General features: G+C 36.1%; 1 protein-coding gene across 3 annotated transcripts; it reads left to right on the forward strand.

Moving 5' to 3' along the window:
• The first annotated feature begins 7,739 nt into the window (after positions 1-7,739).
• On the forward strand, positions 7,740-13,894 carry LOC144555766 (Leucine-rich repeat protein kinase family protein). 3 transcript variants are annotated; one of them, XM_078304191.1, is made up of 19 exons: positions 7,740-8,218; positions 8,816-8,939; positions 9,013-9,084; positions 9,166-9,240; positions 9,410-9,481; positions 9,604-9,765; positions 9,861-9,935; positions 10,023-10,094; positions 10,180-10,251; positions 10,348-10,416; positions 10,506-10,580; positions 10,686-10,757; positions 10,851-10,985; positions 11,188-11,666; positions 11,765-11,920; positions 12,033-12,169; positions 12,301-12,520; positions 12,713-12,948; positions 13,170-13,894. In XM_078304191.1, exons 1-19 carry the CDS (start codon positions 8,140-8,142, stop codon positions 13,674-13,676), a joined length of 2,889 nt encoding a protein of 962 aa, XP_078160317.1. In that variant the 5' UTR covers positions 7,740-8,139; the 3' UTR covers positions 13,677-13,894. The 3 variants fall into 3 exon arrangements, with proteins under 3 accessions (XP_078160317.1, XP_078160318.1, XP_078160319.1); XM_078304192.1 differs by having other exon boundaries at positions 7,812-8,218; positions 11,188-11,669; positions 11,771-11,920; XM_078304193.1 differs by having other exon boundaries at positions 7,812-8,218; positions 11,771-11,920.
• Positions 13,895-20,311: the final 6,417 nt, after the last annotated feature.

Consider the following 20,311-nt stretch of genomic DNA (forward strand, 5'->3'; position numbering starts at 1 on the left):
TAGTTAACCAGACAATCAATTTAGGATAGATACCAGTAGGCGAGAGCCACAGGTTGAAGCCTCGCACAAGAAATCAACTTAGATACGAACTCATGTCAGCTCTGCTCGAGGGCCATGCGACCCGCATCAGAGATGATGCGAGTCGCATCACACAGGTCGCATCAGAGATGATGCGAGTTGTATGATAGGTCCAGAGAAGGAAAAGTTTGAGATGAAGTCTGAAACCCTAAGAACACCTTCTATAATTGATTCAAAACCAAATCTTTTAATCGCTTTCATTTACCTTTAATTGAATTGTCTTTTGAAATTAGGAAACATAAACAAATCAAACCCAATTCTTCAAACTTCTAGTACCTAGCTTGGATAAGTGGTGATTTAGAATCGAATTAAACCGTCCCTGAGGATCGATACCTTAATATACTATACGGATAGGGTTGTGCACTTGCAACCCTAGACGAGAGTAGATTCAAGGTTTAAATTGGTATAGCTTGCTATACCTGAGACTTTGTAGCCTACTTTTGTAAGCGAACAAGTTTTTGGCGCCGTTGCCGGGGACGGCTATCAATTCTTTTCTAGATTTTTGCTTATCCAAGTTAATCTAGATTTTAATTTGTATCTTTTTCTTTTATTTTTCTCTTACCACAGGAACACAGCTCTTCCTGCACAACCACCTCTCGACGCGCCCCGCATCACGACCGACGCGACTCGCGTGGAAGAGACAGAGAAGTTCAAGACGCTATGGCAACATACCAACAGTGGTCCGGCCACGACAATTCTCGAGGAGGAGGAGGCGGTCGATACAGGGTTGATCAGATCGCAGCTCTATCTGCTAGAGCTGCCGAGCTGGAGGAGGCTTTAATCAAAATGAGCATGAAGGCAGTCGGTAACCATCAACCACAGCCATGTGTCATATGTGGGGATAGGAGGCACTCTTACGAGTATTGCCCACTGGCGGAATGGGATGAGGAACCCGAACAGGTCAACTTCTACAACAATGCACCATTCGACAACTCAAATAACTGCTCATTCCAATCCGATCCACCCGAGCCGTACATTGATCCCGTTGTGAGCAACTTCACACATGAGCAAGGGAAGATGAACCAAATGATGTGGGAGCAAATGCAATCGATGGCAACTCAAATGGCCGCCCAAAGCAAATTGTTGGAGCAATTGAGTCACATCGTCACCTCGAGCCAACCACAACTTGGAAAGCTGCCCGCGCAGCCAGAACCAAACCCCAGAGGAGAAGCTAAGGCGATCACACTGAGGAGTGGGACCCAGTACGATGAACCAGCTTTCCCAACTGATCAGATCCCAACTGATGCGACCCGCATCAACCTCGGAGGAACCTGTGAATCCTGGTCGCATCGAGCCAATGCGACCAGCAACACCACCTGAAGAACCTGTGGACGCGACCCGCAATGGTACCACGCGACCCGCATCAAAAGAGTCTGACAAAGAGAAAGGGAAAGGGGTTGAGAAACCTGCACCTTACAGACCACCGGTACCCTTTCCCCGACGATTAGCTGAACCAGAAGCATGCTGCACAATCAACATGGAGGATCAATTGGCTTAGGGACAACTTCGCGAGGGATACGGGAGCTCAATTAAAAATTACCCTGATTATCTATCTGAGTTGCAGGTTAAAACAAGCGAGTTGGAATCAGTGTATGGAGCAGATGTGAAAGCAGCTGACCTGGGAGAACTTGGATGCGACCCGCATCAACCTCATGCGAGTCGCATGCCATGGTCTGAAGGCCTTGAAGCTGGTCGAAGCGAGTCGGATGGAGCAGATGCAAGGTCAGAATGCGAGTCGAGTCCACCCGATGCGACCCGCTTAGACCATGATGCGACCCGCGTCAAGGACCAGACAGAGAAACTCACTCTTGAACTCAAGCCTCTTCCAGTAAATTTCAGGTATGAGTTCCTAGATCCAGATAAAAGTTGTCCTGTGATCTTAAATGCAGATCTCAACCCTGATCGGACTGCCACACTCTTGGGGAAATTGAAAGCTCACATAAGCGCGATCGGGTGGTCGATCAAAGATTTGAAAGATATGGGGTGGATTTTTCTTTTGCAAATGTTTGGGAACACGACGCTCTACTCAGATTTGCCACCGTATTGCACTGCTGGACACTTTGAGGATTTCCAAACTCAGCAAAATGTGATCGCGAACTTTATCGAGAAGCTGATGGGCACGAACCTAGCCACATGCATGCACAAGACCTTACCAGCGGATGATCACAGACACACGGACCATGCAGACCATCATACGGGCCATGCACAACCAACCTGGTCGATGCATTATGTTCCTTGGTGTGTTAGAAAGAAAAAACCACCCGACCCTTATGAGGAAAGAATGGTGTATCCCTCTGACACATTCGACAAGGCGCTCCACCAAAAACCACCCGATCCACCTCCCACCAACCAGTGAGGTGCCCCCGCCTCACCCCTCACTCCATGTCTGGTTAGTTTCCATATTTTCTTCTATTTACTTTTTCTTGTGTGAATTCAAGCATTGAGGACAATGCTTCATTCAAGCTTGGGGGGTGAATAGAAGAAAACTGTATCTGCATTTAGGTCATGTTTATTTTTCCAAAATTTGCATTTTTAGGTGATAAATTTGTGTGATTGCTTGGGTTAAGGACTTGTTTGAACAATTTTGGTTGTGATTTGGATGACTTTGAAAAATTAGAACTAACCTCATAATTGATCAAAGAACTGATTAGGAAGGGATGTTTTGAGAACTTGAAAGGATGAAAACTTGAATTGTATCAAAAATCAATTTTTGAAACTGAACTGTGCCTTTTAAATAGGACAATGGGGATTTTAAATAAAGAAAAATTTGGATATTCATTGGTATGAATGAATACCAATGGATGTGTGTATTCATGGTATGTGCAAAAGCAAAAGAATAAAAAAATAATAAAAAGATGGAGAAAATAAGAGTACTGGCAATAAGTCCTATTGGACGCCTTTGAGCTCGTCTCCCAAATTAAAAAAAAAAAAAAAAAAAGAAAAGAAAGAAAAGATGGAGAAAATAAGAGTACTGGCAATAAGTCCTGTTGGGCGCCTTTGAGCTCGTCTCCCAAATTTAGAAAAGAAGAATAACTTTTGCATATATCAACACACGAAGTCCGCAACTTGCTAACCTAAGCTTGTTCCAAGCTTGGGGGAGAAAAAGGGAAAATCTCCACAAATGAGAGCTTGATTTTAGTAAAAGAATGATAGATTGATCAATTCGAGTATTCAGCTTTGCAAGTATTAAAACATTCTAGAACTTGAAGTTTGATTAGTCAATTTGTGGGGTGAATCAAAATTGATCAAGGAAAGTCCAAATCATACCATAAAGATTCTCGAGGTTCTTGATTTAAGCAACTCATGTAAATTTTCACATTTAGGAACTTAACTTGCATTTAGAGTCCAGCCCGGTAACAAAGAACAGATCTCTGCTTGAGGACAAGCAAAGGTTAAGCTTGGGGGAATTTGATATCACTTTATTAGACCTATTATATTGACTTGTTTCCATACATAAAATGATATTTTGAACCAACAAATAACACCTTTTACATTGAATATCCCTAGAATGTGGTACTGCTATGTTTTGGTTCCTACTTTGCAGGAATCAGGTGAAATCAGGCAAAAGGCAGACTTCAGGAAGCTCTGATGCGAGTCGCATTCACCTGGTGCGAGTCGCATCCAAGCCCAAAGCGACCTGCGATGCGACCCTCACTGCTCTCTCTTGAAGACCATCTGATGCGAGTCGCATCCAGTTGATGCGAGTCGCATCAACTGTTGCCGCCCAATTCAAATTCGACCTGATAAGCTCCAAGTCAGAGCTAATGCCTATATAAAGAGGTCCTAAGCCAGAAATTGGAGAGCTTTTTCCCCCTCTACATTCCAGAACACAAAAAGAGCGAAGATCAAGAGAGAAGAAGGAGATTGGAGCTTGATTGAAGAAGAAGAGAAGGGAAGATTTCAAGATCCTCTCCAATCTACTTTGGATCTTCGAGCTCCATCATGATTTGCTTATTCTCTCTCTCTTTTATGCTTTTTTTTGCTATGCTTGAGTAGATCTCTAGTTCTTAGGGTTAAGATGTAATCTCTAAACCTTTTCTTTGAGTTGAATGATGTTTTGATCTAATGTTGAACTTGTGTGATTGTTGTTTGAGTATTCATCGTTTGCTTGATTGTGATTTCTTGATTGATTCTTGATTGTCTACTGTTAGATGTCTATAGCATCTCTTCTAGTAATTAGGCCTTGATGTATCTTGCAATTGTAATTGAGCACTTGAAGTAGATCTAAGATCAATAGTAACCGAGAGGTGAAATTTCTATTATCGAGAGGTTATAGATACTTCTAGTTAACCAGACAATCAATTTAGGATAGATACCAGTAGGCGAGAGCCACAGGTTGAAGCCTCGCACAAGAAATCAACTTAGATACGAACTCATGTCAGCTCTGCTCGAGGGCCATGCGACCCGCATAAGAGATGATGCGAGTCGCATCACACAGGTCGCATCAGAGATGATGCGAGTTGTATGATAGGTCCAGAGAAAGAAAAGTTTGAGATGAAGTCTGAAACCCTAAGAACACCTTCTATAATTGATTCAAAACCAAATCTTTTAATCGCTTTCATTTACCTTTAATTGAATTGTCTTTTGAAATTAGGAAACATAAACAAATCAAACCCAATTCTTCAAACTTCTAGTACCTAGCTTGGATAAGTGGTGATTTAGAATCGAATTAAACCGTCCCTGAGGATCGATACCTTAATATACTATACGGATAGGGTTGTGCACTTGCAACCCTAGACGAGAGTAGATTCAAGGTTTAAACTGGTATAGCTTGCTATACCTGAGACTTTGTAGCCTACTTTTGTAAGCGAACAGACACGAACACAATTCTATTTAATGTTTCATTCGGGGTCTGTCAAATACCATGTTTCTAGAACATGTATCTATGTGATTAAAATGACATCTCGTGTCAGGTGGTTTGTAAAACTTAACCATCTTTTAATCCACATACTAACCTTATCGCGGTAATTAGTGTTTCTGCTAATTACCTTGGTCAGTGACCTTTTAAGAGTATATATTATCTATATTATGGAGTTTCACAATTTCAGTTATGAACTCGAAATGATCCATAAATTCAATAATACTCAAGGCAACAAAATGATATATAAATAAACATTCAATTCATGAACAAAGCTTTATGATAAATTATCGTATTATTGACTTCTAGATTATTACACTAACACTAGTAACGTGTTATTCAGAGTGAAAGTTGGTGAGAGTTTGATATCCCCAGTCCCACTTACGGGATAGACACCTCCATTAGCATTTATTATACCATTTTTTGTGCTTTTTTCTTATTAATGACATCCCTTTGTTCATGTGTCATATGATATGTTGCTCCAGAGTCAATAATCCAATCTTGAGAGTTTATAACATTATCATAATTATTGTTAAGGACTTTACCTAACTTTGACTCATAAATTTCCTCAAAAGTTAAGTTATGTATATTACCTGGTACCAAATTATCTATCCTCTCACCTGCACCTGATGCTTCGGTTGAGGTGTTACCAGTATGTGCTGCTGTTGCTGAAAGGCTACTGGCTGCAAGTCCCTCAGAATCTTTGCTGCTATTTGATTCTATCAAGTGACACATCTCAGCTTTGTTTCCTCCAATTGCTGCCATACTTGCACGCCCTCTATTGACATCATATTGTTGTTTCTTTTTCGGATTTTTCCACCATTCGGGATACCCAACTATTTCAAAACATTGCTCTCGAGTATGCCTCGTGCCACCACAATGACTGCACTTAAGTTTTGATTTATCCTTAAAATTCGAAAACTTATCAGTACTAGTATTTACCTCGCGTGGTTTGTACCCTCGTGTAGCCATAGCAACCGAGTTTAGCACCGTCTCTTGCCCATTTTTGATCATTATGCCTTGGCGGTTTGATTCACGCCTGACATGCGCATAAGCTTGCTCGAGGATTAGGAACAGGCTCATTTGCAGCACTTGTGCCCGAATATTGTCAAGCCGGTCATCAAGGCCATCAAGAAAAGTATACACCCTGGTTTTTTGAATAAAATTATTAAACATTTCGGTGTCACAAGCACATACCATAGGATTTGGACTGCGGAAGTCGATTTCTTGCCATAGACCGTGCAATTCATCTAGAACTCTTCTACTGTTTTACCGTCTTGTTTGACATTTAGAGCAAACACCTGTGCTTCATCATTTCCATCGTAAAAGGTGGTTGCGAGTGCTTGCCATATGTCTCTTGCAGTAGGATGTCGAATGTATTTGCTTCTTAGTCGGGGTTCAAGTGAGTTTATGAGCCAGCCTTTGACAACTACATCGTCCACTTCCCATTTTCTGAAACCCGGATTTGTTTCATCCGGAGGTGCAGGGTCCCATGTGAGGTGTTTCATTCTTTCTCTTCCTTTGACATACATCTCTACAGCTTGACACCAGAAGGTATAATTGGTGCCATCCATCTTTAAGTCTATTGGGTTGGGATGAATAAACCCATCGGTTATGGCAGCAAATTGTGTTGCCGGTTGAGGGTTGGCAATGGTAGCGTTTTGCATATCTACCATTTGAGTTTGTTGAAGGGTTATAGCTTGAGTAAGTTGTGTGAGTTTCTCCAGGAGATCCATAGGATTAATGGCCGTACTTGATTTAGAGCCATCAGGAGATGTGTTCGACATTTTTCGATTGAGGATGGATAGCTCCTTAGAGCGATATAGCACAATAAATTGAAGTTAAAGACAAGAAGGGCAACAATTTCTCTAGCTATACCACCAGACAACAATGCTCTGATACCATGTTAAAATTATTAGAATTGCATAACAAGAACACAAACACAAGCACTCTCATGAATCTCCCTTCCCTCCCTTTGTTTTTATTTCATCCAATATACATATATATATATTTGTATATCCTTACATGAGAAGGCATGAGCCTTATATAGATAATGGGATTGGTAGTTAGCCATAATATGCCTTTTATTTCCTTCCCTTTCTAGCCTATTAATTTCTATATTTTACATCAAATATAAATAATATAAGGAAACAAATATAAAGAATATAAGGAAACAAATATTGCCCCTGCTGCCTTTTGCCATAATTGCGCACCACCAAATATATTTCCTTCTGCCATAATTGCCATATTTGCACCTGCTATAATTACCACAAATATAAGGAAACAAATATATTTCCTACTGCCTGCTGCCATATTTGCGCACCACCAAGATATGATCTCCTTCCATATTTCGTCTCTGCTATATTTCGGCTTTTCTTCTTTTGTAGATTTTAAATATTACAACGTGTCATAGTGCTAGTTTTGACAACTATTGTATATAAGTTTATTTCTGTCAATTATCTTATGATGTCTTATTCATATTCTTACTTGATAAGATACTGATTTTTTTTTTATACATACTCATATCCAATAAGCTAACGGACAAAATTGTATCAATACACGTCTTATTAAATGTGGTAGGGATTGGATAAACAAATAAATTAGATATCATTGACATTCAAAATCGGTATTAATTATTCAACAACAAAAATGTCTAGCTTTCATAATGCTTTAGAAAATTCACTTCATAACAAATTGGGTGCAAGCAGGGGACTCCAAATGATCAAGCAGGGGACTCCAAAAAGGTCTAGCTTTCCACGGGATCCATCTACCATAAGTTTAATTTTGTTTAGTTCTAATTAATGCCCCTACCATATGATCAAGTGATTCCCGCTTGGTCTTGCCTTACAAAGTGGGTAATATCAACAATCCTATCATCTCCATTTGCTTATTCTCCTCCAATTTACTAGAGTGATAGAAGGTTGATTAGCTTTCAAGACAAGCTAAGACCATTTTTTGTGGGGAAAAAAACAAAAAGAAAAGCAACTTTTGCATGGTTAAGGGAAAATAGAAGGCCTTCAATCCAAGAGTTCATGATGAAAGGAATCATGGATGGTGGCATGGTGGAGGTAGTTGCGTTGCTCTGCTCTTCTGTGCCTCTACCAAACTAGTGTAGAGATAGCAAGTTAAGGTTCTTTTAATACTTAACCAAAGAGTGAGAATTGAACTAGAAGTGGCAGTGTATACTTGGAGGGTATTTCAAGATGAGAGAAGTGCTTCTGCTCTTATTGGTTTTCAAGCTATGCTTTTGGAGTGGCTTTGCAGATACCAATGGCCAAGATAGTAAGCTCCATACTTTGCTTTGTTTTTTATAATTAGACAATTTTCCTCTTTCTAGATTCTGTTTTCTTAAAATATCAACTAGAAGAACATAATTGGTATTTGACACAAATCACAAATATATGGATTTAAGGTAATTGTTTTTTTCTTATAAGAACTGTATTCCCATGAGACTCATCCTATATTTTTTTGGATAAAAGGCTATTGCCCGTTTCATTAAAGAAACTCGAAACATTACACAACCAACATTAATATCCATAAAAGCAAAATACCCAATACTACTGTCTTTTAGCCCCCTAATTCTATCTATCAGACTCATCCTATATGCCGTGGTGTTTGTTCTATCAGTACAACTTGAATTAAGGTCTACATCCCTTTTTTTTTTTTCTAATTCATTGTTTCACAAAGTACTTTATCATGTAAAAAATAAAACCAACAATATTTTTTAATGAGATGAAAAAATAGCACCTCGAGATCACTGATATTATCAAATAAAAGGACATCTGTTGTATTTGTCGACATTCCCAGTAAACATCTCTCCATCTAATAGCAACAAAAACCAATTTTTTGTCAAAATTAATAACATCGAACAAAATACAGCCGTTATACTCCGAGCTTTGATGGATCAATGGGAAAACCGACCGCCGAGCTGGGGACAATCTGATGACCCCTGCGGTAAACCATGGGAAGGCATTAGCTGTACCAACTCAAGAGTAACAGTGATGTAAGTGTGTTAAATAGACTGCTCTCTCTCCCAATAATTCCAAATGTGCTGCTGAGACTTTTCTCTGTTTCAGAAAATTATCAACCATGGGAATTAAAGGTAGTCTCAGCGGTGATATTGGGCAGCTTAGCGAGTTGCAATCTCTGTAAGGAACAAAATATTTTTATAAACATATTCTCTTGATTCTTATTTCTTATTTAATCGCAACAATTGTATACTATTTTAGGGATCTCTCGTACAATAAGGACCTAGGTGGGCCTCTGACTCCAAATATTGGAGACCTGAAGAATCTTACTACTTTGTAAGACTAATAATTTACTTGATTATTTGGACATACTTGGACTAATAATTTACTGTACCTGCTGGCTTATCTCTGTACTGGGCAATATCTTTTTTAGTATCTGAATGAGCATGCAAATTTTTTTTTTTTTTTTAACTATAATTATGATATTTTCTCTTTTTATTTAAAGGATATTAGTTGGTTGTAGCTTCAGTGGAACAGTTCCTGATACAATAGGACGTCTATCAAAGCTATCTTACTTGTAAGAGCGCTGTCTAGTATTTTAAATCTATTTTTTTTTTATGATTCTGATCTTAATTATTAATTTATAGTAATTTAAAATTTGAACAAGGATATTAATGTACCACTTCCTCTTTCGTCCAGGGCACTGAATTCAAACCAATTCTCTGGGAAAATACCTCCATCTTTGGGTAAACTTTCAAATCTGTACTGGCTCGATTTGGCTGACAACAAATTGACTGGAACCATACCAATTTCTACTGGTACACAACCAGGTTTAGACCTACTGGTCAACACTAAGCACTTGTAAGTCTCTTTTAACTTTTTTTAATAAAAAAAGAGTAATTAAATATCAAACTCAGAACTATCAATTTTACTAAAGTGTTTTGTATTGCTTTCAGCCATTTCAACAAGAACCAGCTTTCTGGTAAAATTTCAGAAGCGCTTTTTAGTCCACAAATGAGTCTAATACATGTGTATGTACCTAAAATTTAATTTCATGTTTTGATCATATAATTTAGCCATAAGACATTTTGACATGCTAATCGGCTGTCCTATTTCAGGCTGTTTGATGGAAATCAACTTACCGGAACCATTCCTGCTTCGTTAGGGTTTGTTCAAACATTAGAGGTCCTGTAAGTACACTTGCAAAACAAAAATAAATTATCACCACATAAAATTTAGATAGGATATATTATAATTTTATCCCTTTTTTGACAGACGACTTGATAGAAATTCCCTCACCGGCTCAGTTCCTTCAAATTTAAACAATCTTACCAAAGTCAATGAGCTGTAAGTCATTATTATAACCAATGTAGCTAACATTCATACTAAGATAATTTTTTTAGTTTAACATCATTAAATTGCAATATTTTATTTTATGTACAGTAACTTGGCAAACAACGAGCTAAGTGGACCGCTTCCGGACCTTTATGGAATGAATCAACTAAATTATGTGTAAGAACTTGACAGGAAATTGGCAATTCATTTCCATATTTTCTATAATTAAACATTACAAATTATAATTTTTTTTATTAATATTTCAGTGACTTGAGCAACAATTCATTTGATCCGTCAGAAAGCCCAGCCTGGTTTTCAGAACTACAATCGCTAACAGCTCTGTGAGTTATTTTTTAAAAGCCTCAAACAAATGAACCATCTGTTGTCCCCTATTAACTATTAAATATAATATGTAATTTCTATGTTCTCTTTTCATGCTAATTCAGAATTATACAATCAGCGGGTCTAAAAGGGGAAGTGCCTCCAGCTCTGTTCAGCATTCCTCCACTACAGCAAGTGTAAGCTACAAAACTAACCACCATCTATATATCAGAAAAAGAAAGAAGGAACAAAAATTGTACATTTAAAGTTATCTGTTTGCTCTGTCACAGGATCCTTGATGACAATGCATTTAATGGAACACTCGACATTGGCAAGGGTGTAAGCCAGGAATTAAACATAGTTAGCTTAAAAAATAATAATATAAATTCAGTTGATATTGTCTCCGACTACAACGGAAGCATAGTGTAAGCAGTCAAACCATTTCTATACAAAATTAGTTAACAAAATCAAATATATTATTCCTTAATGAAGGGCTTGCAAACAACACAAAGACACTTAACAGTGGATACATAAATAAAAAAAATTCCTTGCAAAAATTTGTACTTATTTCATTATTTAACTTCCACATATTTTTTTTGACTAAATTAACAAGCCATATAAATGCAGGCTCTCAGGAAATCCGTTATGCAATAAACTAACGAGCACTCTTAAATCTCTATACTGCAACTTAAATCAAAAGCCGGCACAGCCTTATTTGACAAGCCTAGCAAAGTGCTACTCGAATACTTGCCCAAATGATCAGTCTCTCAGCCCTCAGAGTTGTACTTGTGCATATCCATATCAAGGGATACTATTTTTCAGGGCACCTTTCTTTCGAGACATAACGAACAGTAGTCTTTTTCAATCTCTTGAGATGAGCCTTTGGACAAAGCTCGGGTTAACGCCCGGGTCGGTTTACCTTCAAGACCCATTTTTTAATAGCGACTCATATCTCCAAGTCCAACTCAAGTTGTTTCCTTCCGGTGGGATGTTCTTCAATAGGACAGAGGTGTTGCGACTCGGATTTGATTTTAGTAACCAGACTTACAAGCCGCCCCATGAATTTGGCCCGTATTATTTTATTGCCTCCCCCTATCCTTTCAATGGTAGTAAATTAGCAAACATATATATATTTTATTTTATTTTATTATCATGTTACTATGAACTAAATGTGGAATTATGTATGTTTTGAATTTGGATGTAGTTGAAGGCTCTGGAAGCTCATCAAAGAACACTAGCCTCATAATTGGAATTTCAGTCGGTTGTGCACTTCTTGTTATTGCGCTTATTGGAGCAGCTTTTTACGGCGTCAAACAAAAGCAAAAGGCTCAAAAAGCAATGGAGCTAAGCAGACCTTTTGGTAATCTTTATAGCCAAAACTAATTAAGCATTATGAAAGCACATATTGTCATATCAGATAAATAGTTCAGCTATGTTAACTCATGAATGTAAAATGTGCTATTGTCAAAAAGCATCGTGGTCTCGTGCTGAGGATAGTGGCGGAGCACCACAATTGAAAGGAGCAAGATGGTTTTCATTTGATGAACTGAAAAAGATCACCAGTAATTTTTCGCAGAGCAATGAAATAGGATCGGGAGGTTATGGAAAGGTAAAAATTATAACAAACTGTATATCATCTGCTTACTAAAAAAAACTTTAAGAGTAAACATTCTATACAAAAATTAAAAAAAATTCTGAATACAGAAGTATTCTAAAAAAGTGTTTCTGTTGTCAATTCAGGTGTACAGAGGAATGCTCCCAACTGGACAACTCATTGCAATTAAAAGAGCCCAACATGGATCAATGCAAGGTGGCCATGAATTCAAGACCGAAATTGAGTTGCTTTCTCGAGTTCATCACAAAAACTTAGTCGGGTTGGTTGGTTTCTGCTTCGAGCAAGGAGAACAGATGCTGGTCTATGAGTTCATTCCTAATGGAACACTGAGAGATAGCCTTAGTGGTATATATTTTCAACAAATATATTAGAGATCTCTAAATGATTGTGTCAAATTAGGACCAAATTAAACATGACTAGTAGTGGACATAATCAATAGTATACAAGATGTTGGTTTAATTTTTCTTGTATTATTATTTGTTTTCTGATAATGTGGTTAAATTTTGAATATATTGTTTGGAAAAAAAAAAAAAACAGGAAAGAGCGGGGTGCATTTAGATTGGAGAAGGCGGCTCCGCATTGCACTTGGCTCAGCAAGAGGATTGGCTTACTTGCACGAATTAGCCGATCCTCCAATTATCCACAGAGATGTAAAATCAACTAACATTCTGTTGGATGAGAATTTAAGTGCAAAAGTTTCTGATTTTGGTCTCTCCAAATTGGTCTCAGATAGTGAAAAGGGGCACATTTCTACCCAGGTCAAGGGAACCCTTGTAAGTATCCTCTGTTTCAACCTACATTGGAATTTTAGTTCAGCTCAAGTTCCCTTTTTTTTTTATTAATTAATTATGAACTACAACATGCACACAAAAAAAATATTTCTTACTTGCTTAGGACCAATGTGACCGGTACTGGAATAAAACGAGATAAATCTGATTAATATCAAATCAATATTAGATAGTGACTAAGCTTAAAATTTTCTTATGCTTTTCAGGGTTATCTAGATCCAGAATATTACATGACACAACAATTAACAGAGAAAAGCGATGTATATAGCTTTGGAGTTGTAATGTTGGAGCTCATAATCGCAAAACCACCACTAGAAAAGGGAAGGTACATAGTGAGAGAAGCGAAGGATGCATTAGACATGAAAGATGAACAATACTGCGGCTTGAGAGGCATGATAGACCAAAAAATATTAAGCACAAACAACCTAGTAGCCTTCACTAAATTTGTGCATTTGGCGATTAGATGCGTCGAAGAAATGGCAGCAGATCGACTGACCATGAGCGAAGTTGTCAAGGAAATTGAATCAATGCTACAAAGTGATGGAGTTTATACAAATTCTAACTCGGCTTCTTCCTCTGCAACTGATTTTCAGGCAAAAGGGGCAGTGCCTCGGCACCCTTACGTCGACTCCTTCCCGGCAAAGGATGTGAGTAGCAATTCATTTGAGTATAGTGGCGGATATTCATTATCGACCAAAGTAGAGCCAAAATAGATGTTTTGTATTTGTACTTCTGTTCTTATTTTTGTGTTTTCCCTTTTGGTACTAGTTTATTACAGTGAAGGCCTTAAGATGTGCCTTTCTTTTTTCTTTTTATATGTTTTTTAACATTTTTTTCTGAGTTAGCTTAGTATATTTGATATATATATATTGGTGTTTGTCATACAACATATGTTGTTACTTGTATTTAAGTGAAGTTTCTATGATCCAAACATTCCTACTTTCCAACACCAAGTATGAATAACCCCACACGCCTAGAGGTCGCAATCGGGCATATCGGATCGGGTCAGATAAGTTTGACTTCCAAGGATTGTTAGGTTATGGGTTGGACAGGCCAATCGAGTTTTGGATTGTCCAGTATTTGCTCATGTCCGAATTTTGGACATGTCGGATCAAGTTGGGCGTGTTTTGGTCATTTTGATTTTTTTTTTTTTAAATTCAGAGTTGGGTCGGCTTTGAGTCAGATCGGATCGTGCGAGTTCTTCTGATTGTGAGATTTATTGCTTCTAAAGTGGTATCGGATGGGCTGTATCATGTTCGAATTGGGTCCGTTTCACTATGGAGATTTGTTGGGTCACTGGTTGGATTGATTAGAGTCAAGTTTCAACAGTGAAATTATGAGTGAGTCTATGGTACTATGGCTCTATATTCGAGTTGAGTCTATGGTACTATGCATATTACGATTTGTTACCGTGTTATGGCTCTATATTCGAGTTTTCAAATTCTAACGGTCGATCCGAACCGTTCATCTTGTTCTCCATGTTAATATGTGTTTGGAGACCAAATTTTACATTTTTTGAAATTTTTTTACTATTTTTTTTAGATATTTAAAAAATCACTTGATCTGAAAATTCTGGACCATCCAAAAACAGTGATTTTCAATAAATCTAAAAAAATAGTAAAAAATTTTCAAAAAATGTAAAATTTGGTCTCCAAACACATATTAATATGGAGAACAAGATGAACGGTTTGGATCGACCGTTAGGATTTAAAAACTCGAATATAGAGCTGTAGCACGGTAACAAATCGTAATATGCATAGTACCATAGACTCACTCGTGAAATTATTCTTAGATCGGATCGGAATGGGATAGAGTCAGTTTGACTTTACAAAAAATTGGGGTCAGGTTGGGGTCAACTCAGCATCAAAGATAAGATAAAATTCAGAATAACGGAAGGGTGCTTGGAAGTCCCCCACATTAGCACTGTTCACAAAATCCATATGCAACTTAAACTGGTAACTGTGAGAACAATATCTTGCCGACAAAATTCACTCTCCCTGAATTTAAAACAATATTAGAATATTGTTGTCCAATAGCGGTGAGACTATTGATTTGGAGTTAATGCTTAGCAGTGTTTTAAAATGCGCTTTTGTTCATGCATGCGGAAGGCCACTGCATACCGCATATGCAGATTTTCATGCGAATTTTAAAATAAAAATTCACGTATATATATATATATATATATATATATATATATATAGGCTAATGTGCTTCCGGTAGCATATGGGCTGAAATGCTACCGGTCCAAATTTGAAACTTCAAAATCCAAAAAGTCGATATGAACCGTTCATCTTGTTCTCCATATTAATATGTGCTTGGAGACCAAATTTTACATTTTTCTGAAATTTTTTACTATTTATTAAGCCACTTTGAAAATCGTTGATCCAACGGTTTTACTGTTTTGTTAAGCCACCGTTGGATCAGCGATTTTCAAAGTGGCTTAATAAATAGTAAAAAATTTCAGAAAAATGTAAAATTTGGTCTCCAAGCACATATTAATATGGAGAACAAGATGAACGGTTCATATCGACTTTTTGGATTTTGAAGTTTCAAATTTCCACCGGTAGCATTTCAGCCCATATGCTAGAGGAAGCGCGTTAGCCGTACTCTATATATATATATAGAGAGAGAGATAGGCTAATGTGCTTCCGGTAGCATATGGGCCGAAGTGCTACCAGTCCAAATTTGAAATTTCAAAATCCAAAAAGTCGATCTGAACCGTTCATCTTCTTCTCCATATTAATATCTGCTTGGAGATCAAATTTTACATTTTTCTGAAATTTTTTACTATTTATTAAGCCACTTTGAAAATTGCTGATCCAACGGTGGCTTACCAAATAGTAAAAATCAGAAGCTACCGTTGGATCAGCGATTTTCAAAATGGCTTAATAAATAGTAAAAAATTTCAGAAAAATGTAAAATTTGGTCTCCAAGCAAATATTAATATGGAGAAGAAGATGAACGGTTCAGATCGACTTTTTGGATTTTGAAATTTCAACTTTCCACCGGAAGCATTTCGGCCCATATGCTAGAGGAAGCGCGTTAGCCGTACTATATATATTCATATTCATATATTTAAATTTATTTTCACATAATAACATAACCAACAATAATTTTTTGACATTTTAATATAAATTTTAATTAAAATACAATCAAATTATCAAAAACCGCATGGAAAAACTGCATGGCCGCATATTCGGACCGCATGGCCGCATTTTTAATTTGCATAACCGCATATTCGGACCGCATGGAAAAACCGCATGAAAAAACCGCATGGGCATTCTGAGCACGACTGCCGACCGCATACGCATATGCGGCCCATACGGCCGCATTTTAAAACACTGATGCTTAGCGAGTTAATGGTAGAAACACTATTTATTTGGAGTAAATGCTCTATTATCTTACCATATAAATACACCACTAGAGTGCTCTAAACACCTTCAATGGAAGTGTTGTATTAAGGTTGTAAATGCCATATTATCTTATCGTATAGAGACACTAACAGAGTGCTTCAAACACCATCAATTGGAATGTAGTATTTGAGTTGTAAATGCTCTATTATCTTGCCATATAGAGACACTACAAGAATGCTCCAAACACCTTCAATTGGAGTGTTGTAATAGGACTGTAAATGTCATATTATCTTACAATTTGGAGACACTACTAGAGTGCTCCAAACAACTTTAATTGGAGTGTTGTATTAGGATTGCAAATACCCTATTATATTGCCATATAGAGACACAACTAGAGTGGTCCGAATACCTTCAGTTGGAGTCTTGTATTAGGGTTGTCAATACCCTATTATCTTGCCATAGAGAGACACTACTAGATTGCACCAACACCATCAATTGGAGTGTTGTATTACGGTTGTATTAAGGTTGTAAATGCATTATTAGAGTGCTACTAGAGTGCACCAACACCAACACCCTATTATCTTGCCATATAGAGAAACTACTAGAGTGCTCCAAACTCCTCCCATGAAAGTGTTGTATTAAGGTTGTAAATGCATTATTATCTTGCCATATAGATACACTACTAGAGTGCTCCAAACACCTTCAATGGTTGTATTCAGGTTGTAAATGTCCTATTATCTTGCCATATAGAGACACTAATAGAGTGCTCCAAACACTATTAATTGGAGTGTTGTATTTGTGTTGTAAATGCCATATTATCTTACCATATAGAGACACTACTAAAGTGCTTCAAACACCTTCAATGGGAGTATTGTATTAGGGTTGTAAATGCCCTATTATATTGCAATCTGGAAACACTACTAGAGTATTCCTAACACCATCCATTGGAGTGTTGTATTAGGATTATAAATGTCATATTATCTTGCCATATAGAGACACTACTAGAGTGTTAACCTATTGAAAACAAATATAATTACTTCACATATTAAAAAATAATCTAACCTATTATTTTAACCAACTAAAAATAAATCCGAATTTTAAAAATAAAATCTAACATATTCAAAACAAATCTAATTACTTCACATATTCAAAAAAATAAATCTAACCAATTTTTTTAACCTATTAAAAATAAATCCAACATTTTGAAAAATAAAATCTAACCTATTCAAAAAAAATATAATTACTTCACATATTCAAAAAAAAAATCTAACCTATTATTTTAACCTATTAAAAATAAATATGAATTTCAAAAATAAAATCTAACATATTCAAAACAAATCTAATTACTTCACATATTCAAAAAAATAAATCTAACCAATTTTTTTAACCTATTAAAAATAAATCCAACATTTTGAAAAATAAATCTAACCTATTCAAAACAAATATAATTACTTCACATATTCAAAAAAAAAATCTAACCTATTATTTTAACCTATTAAAAATAAATATGAATTTCAAAAATAAAATCTAACATATTCAAAACAAATCTAATTACTTCACATATTCAAAAAAATAAATCTAACCAATTTTTTTAACCTATTAAAAATAAATCCAACATTTTGAAAAATAAATCTAACCTATTCAAAACAAATATAATTACTTCACATATTCAAAAATAAAAATCTAACCTATTATTTTAACCTATTAAAAATAAATTCGAATTTCAAAAATAAAATCTAACATATTCAAAACAAATCTAATTACTTCACATATTCAAAAAAAATAAATCTAACCAATTTTTTTAACCTATTAAAAATAAATCCAACATTTTCAAAAAAAAATCTAACCTATTCAAAACAAATATAATTACTTCACATATTCAAAAAAAAATCTAACCTATTTTTTTAACCTATTAAAAATAAATCTGAATTTCAAAAATAAAATCTAACATATTCAAAACAAATATAATTACTTCACATCTAACAAATCTAACATAAACTAAATAAATCTAACATATTCAATAAATCTAACAAATCTAACATAAAATAAATATAACAAATCTAATTACTTAACAAATCTAACATAAAATAAATCTAACAATTCTAATTAGTTAACATTCAATAAATCTAGCATAAACTAAATTTACTCTACAAAAATAAATTAATCTAACATGAAATAAATGTAACCTTTAAATCTCGCAGAAAAATCTTGCGGGAGGTGCCGAACTTCGTAATTTCGATACCTTCGTAATTTCGTTTGTGTATTTGTAGAATGAATTAAATTTATAACTATATTTTTTTAAAACAATAAATTTAAAAATTGAGAATATTAAAATGAGATATTGAGAGAATGAGAGATTGAGAGATTGAGAGAGTGTGAAAATATGGAGAGGAAGAGGGGTGTATTTAAAGAATATATTTCAGGGGGAATAAAATTTGAAATTTAATAAAAAAATATAAATAAATAAAACCGGGGTCCGGGGGCAGCACGGGTCTGACCGGTTCGGGCCCAGTTTGCCGGTGGGGGAAAATTTGAATTTTTTTTAAATTTTGAATATAAACAGGTATGGGTACACGGGTATAGGGTACAAGGGTACATGGGCACAGGCACGGGTACACGGGTACACGGGTTCACGGGCACGGGCTCACGGGTACGGGTAAAGGGTACTACGGTCCGGGTATGCCTAGGTATTTTACCGAAAAGTCGGGTCCAGCCCGTTTAGCCGTCCTATACCCGGGCTCGGGCTCGGGCACGGGTACCCCGGGCATAGGGCACGGGCGGACTGGGCACAGGCTGCCCACCTCGGGTTTTGTTAATACACTAACAAATAGTGATGTCCTATATATAAAAAAATGTTTCTATCCAACAGATCCCTCTCTACGTGTGCAAATTAAAATTGTTTCTTTCTTCTAAATGTTAGTTTTGTGTTCTAAAAGTTATCTTAGATTTGAAAGACAACCAGTCGAACATGAAAAATAACCAGTACAGGATTAAACACAATTAGAAAAAGATAAAAAAAATAACTAGTAGAAGACGAAAGTCAAATAAAATAAGATGAAATATAACCAGTAATAGATGAAGTACAACCAATAAAACATGAAAACAATTAGCAGAATATGAAAGACGACCCGTACAAGATGAAAGACAATTAGAAGAAAATGAAATACAACTAGTAGAAAATAAAATACAACCAGTAATAAATGAAATATAATAAATTAAAAATAACAAGTACAAGACGAAAGACAACTATAAGAAGATAAAAACAACTAATAGAAGACGAAAAACAACTAGAAGAACATGAAAGACAATTATACAAGATGAAAGATAACTAGAAGAAGATGAAAATCAACAAGTAGAAAATGTAAAATAATCATAAAAATATGAAATACAACAAATAGTAGAACATGAAAGATAACTAGTATAAGATGAAGACAACTAGAAGAAGATAAAAATACAATCAACTTGTAGAACATGAAAGACAACTAGAGAGAAACAATATACAACTAGAAAAAGATAAAATACAACCGGTAGTAGATGAAATACAAAAAGTATAATATGAAAAACAACGAGTACAAGATAAAAGACAATCAGAAGAAGAAGATAAGCAATAGTAGATGAAAGATAACCAATAGAATATAGAAGACAACAAGTAAAAGGTGAAAGACAACTAGTATGACATGAAAAACAATAGGTACAAGATGAAATACAACTATAAAAAGATAAAAGATGTTTTGCCAATCCAATGGGAAATCCATCCAACATTGGAAGAACGCCAACCCGTTGGGAAATCCAACCAACAATGGGGGACTTTCTCACTAGACGGGGAATCCACCCTACGCTAGATCTTGACCCGTGACATGATCGCTTTCGTCTACCGTCACGTTAACGAGGGGCCTAGTTGAACCTAGACCCAATGTATACATTCCAACATGAGTTCAACCCATGTTGGCCCCTTTCCTTTAACTTATCTGTTACATTCCATGTTTATTTTATTT

Source organism: Carex rostrata, chromosome 6, assembly GCF_964058835.1.
Source record: "Carex rostrata chromosome 6, lpCarRost1.2, whole genome shotgun sequence".
NCBI classification, from domain to species: Eukaryota; Viridiplantae; Streptophyta; class Magnoliopsida; order Poales; family Cyperaceae; genus Carex; species Carex rostrata.

Coding starts and splice junctions, on each gene's coding strand:
- LOC144555766 (XM_078304191.1), top strand. CDS start 8,140: ATGAGAGAAGTGCTTCTGCTCTTATTGGTTTTCAAGCTATGCTTTTGG. Junction 9,936..10,022: donor CAAATGAGTCTAATACATGT/GTATGTACCTAA, acceptor GTCCTATTTCAG/GCTGTTTGATGGAAATCAAC. Junction 10,581..10,685: donor CTACAATCGCTAACAGCTCT/GTGAGTTATTTT, acceptor ATGCTAATTCAG/AATTATACAATCAGCGGGTC.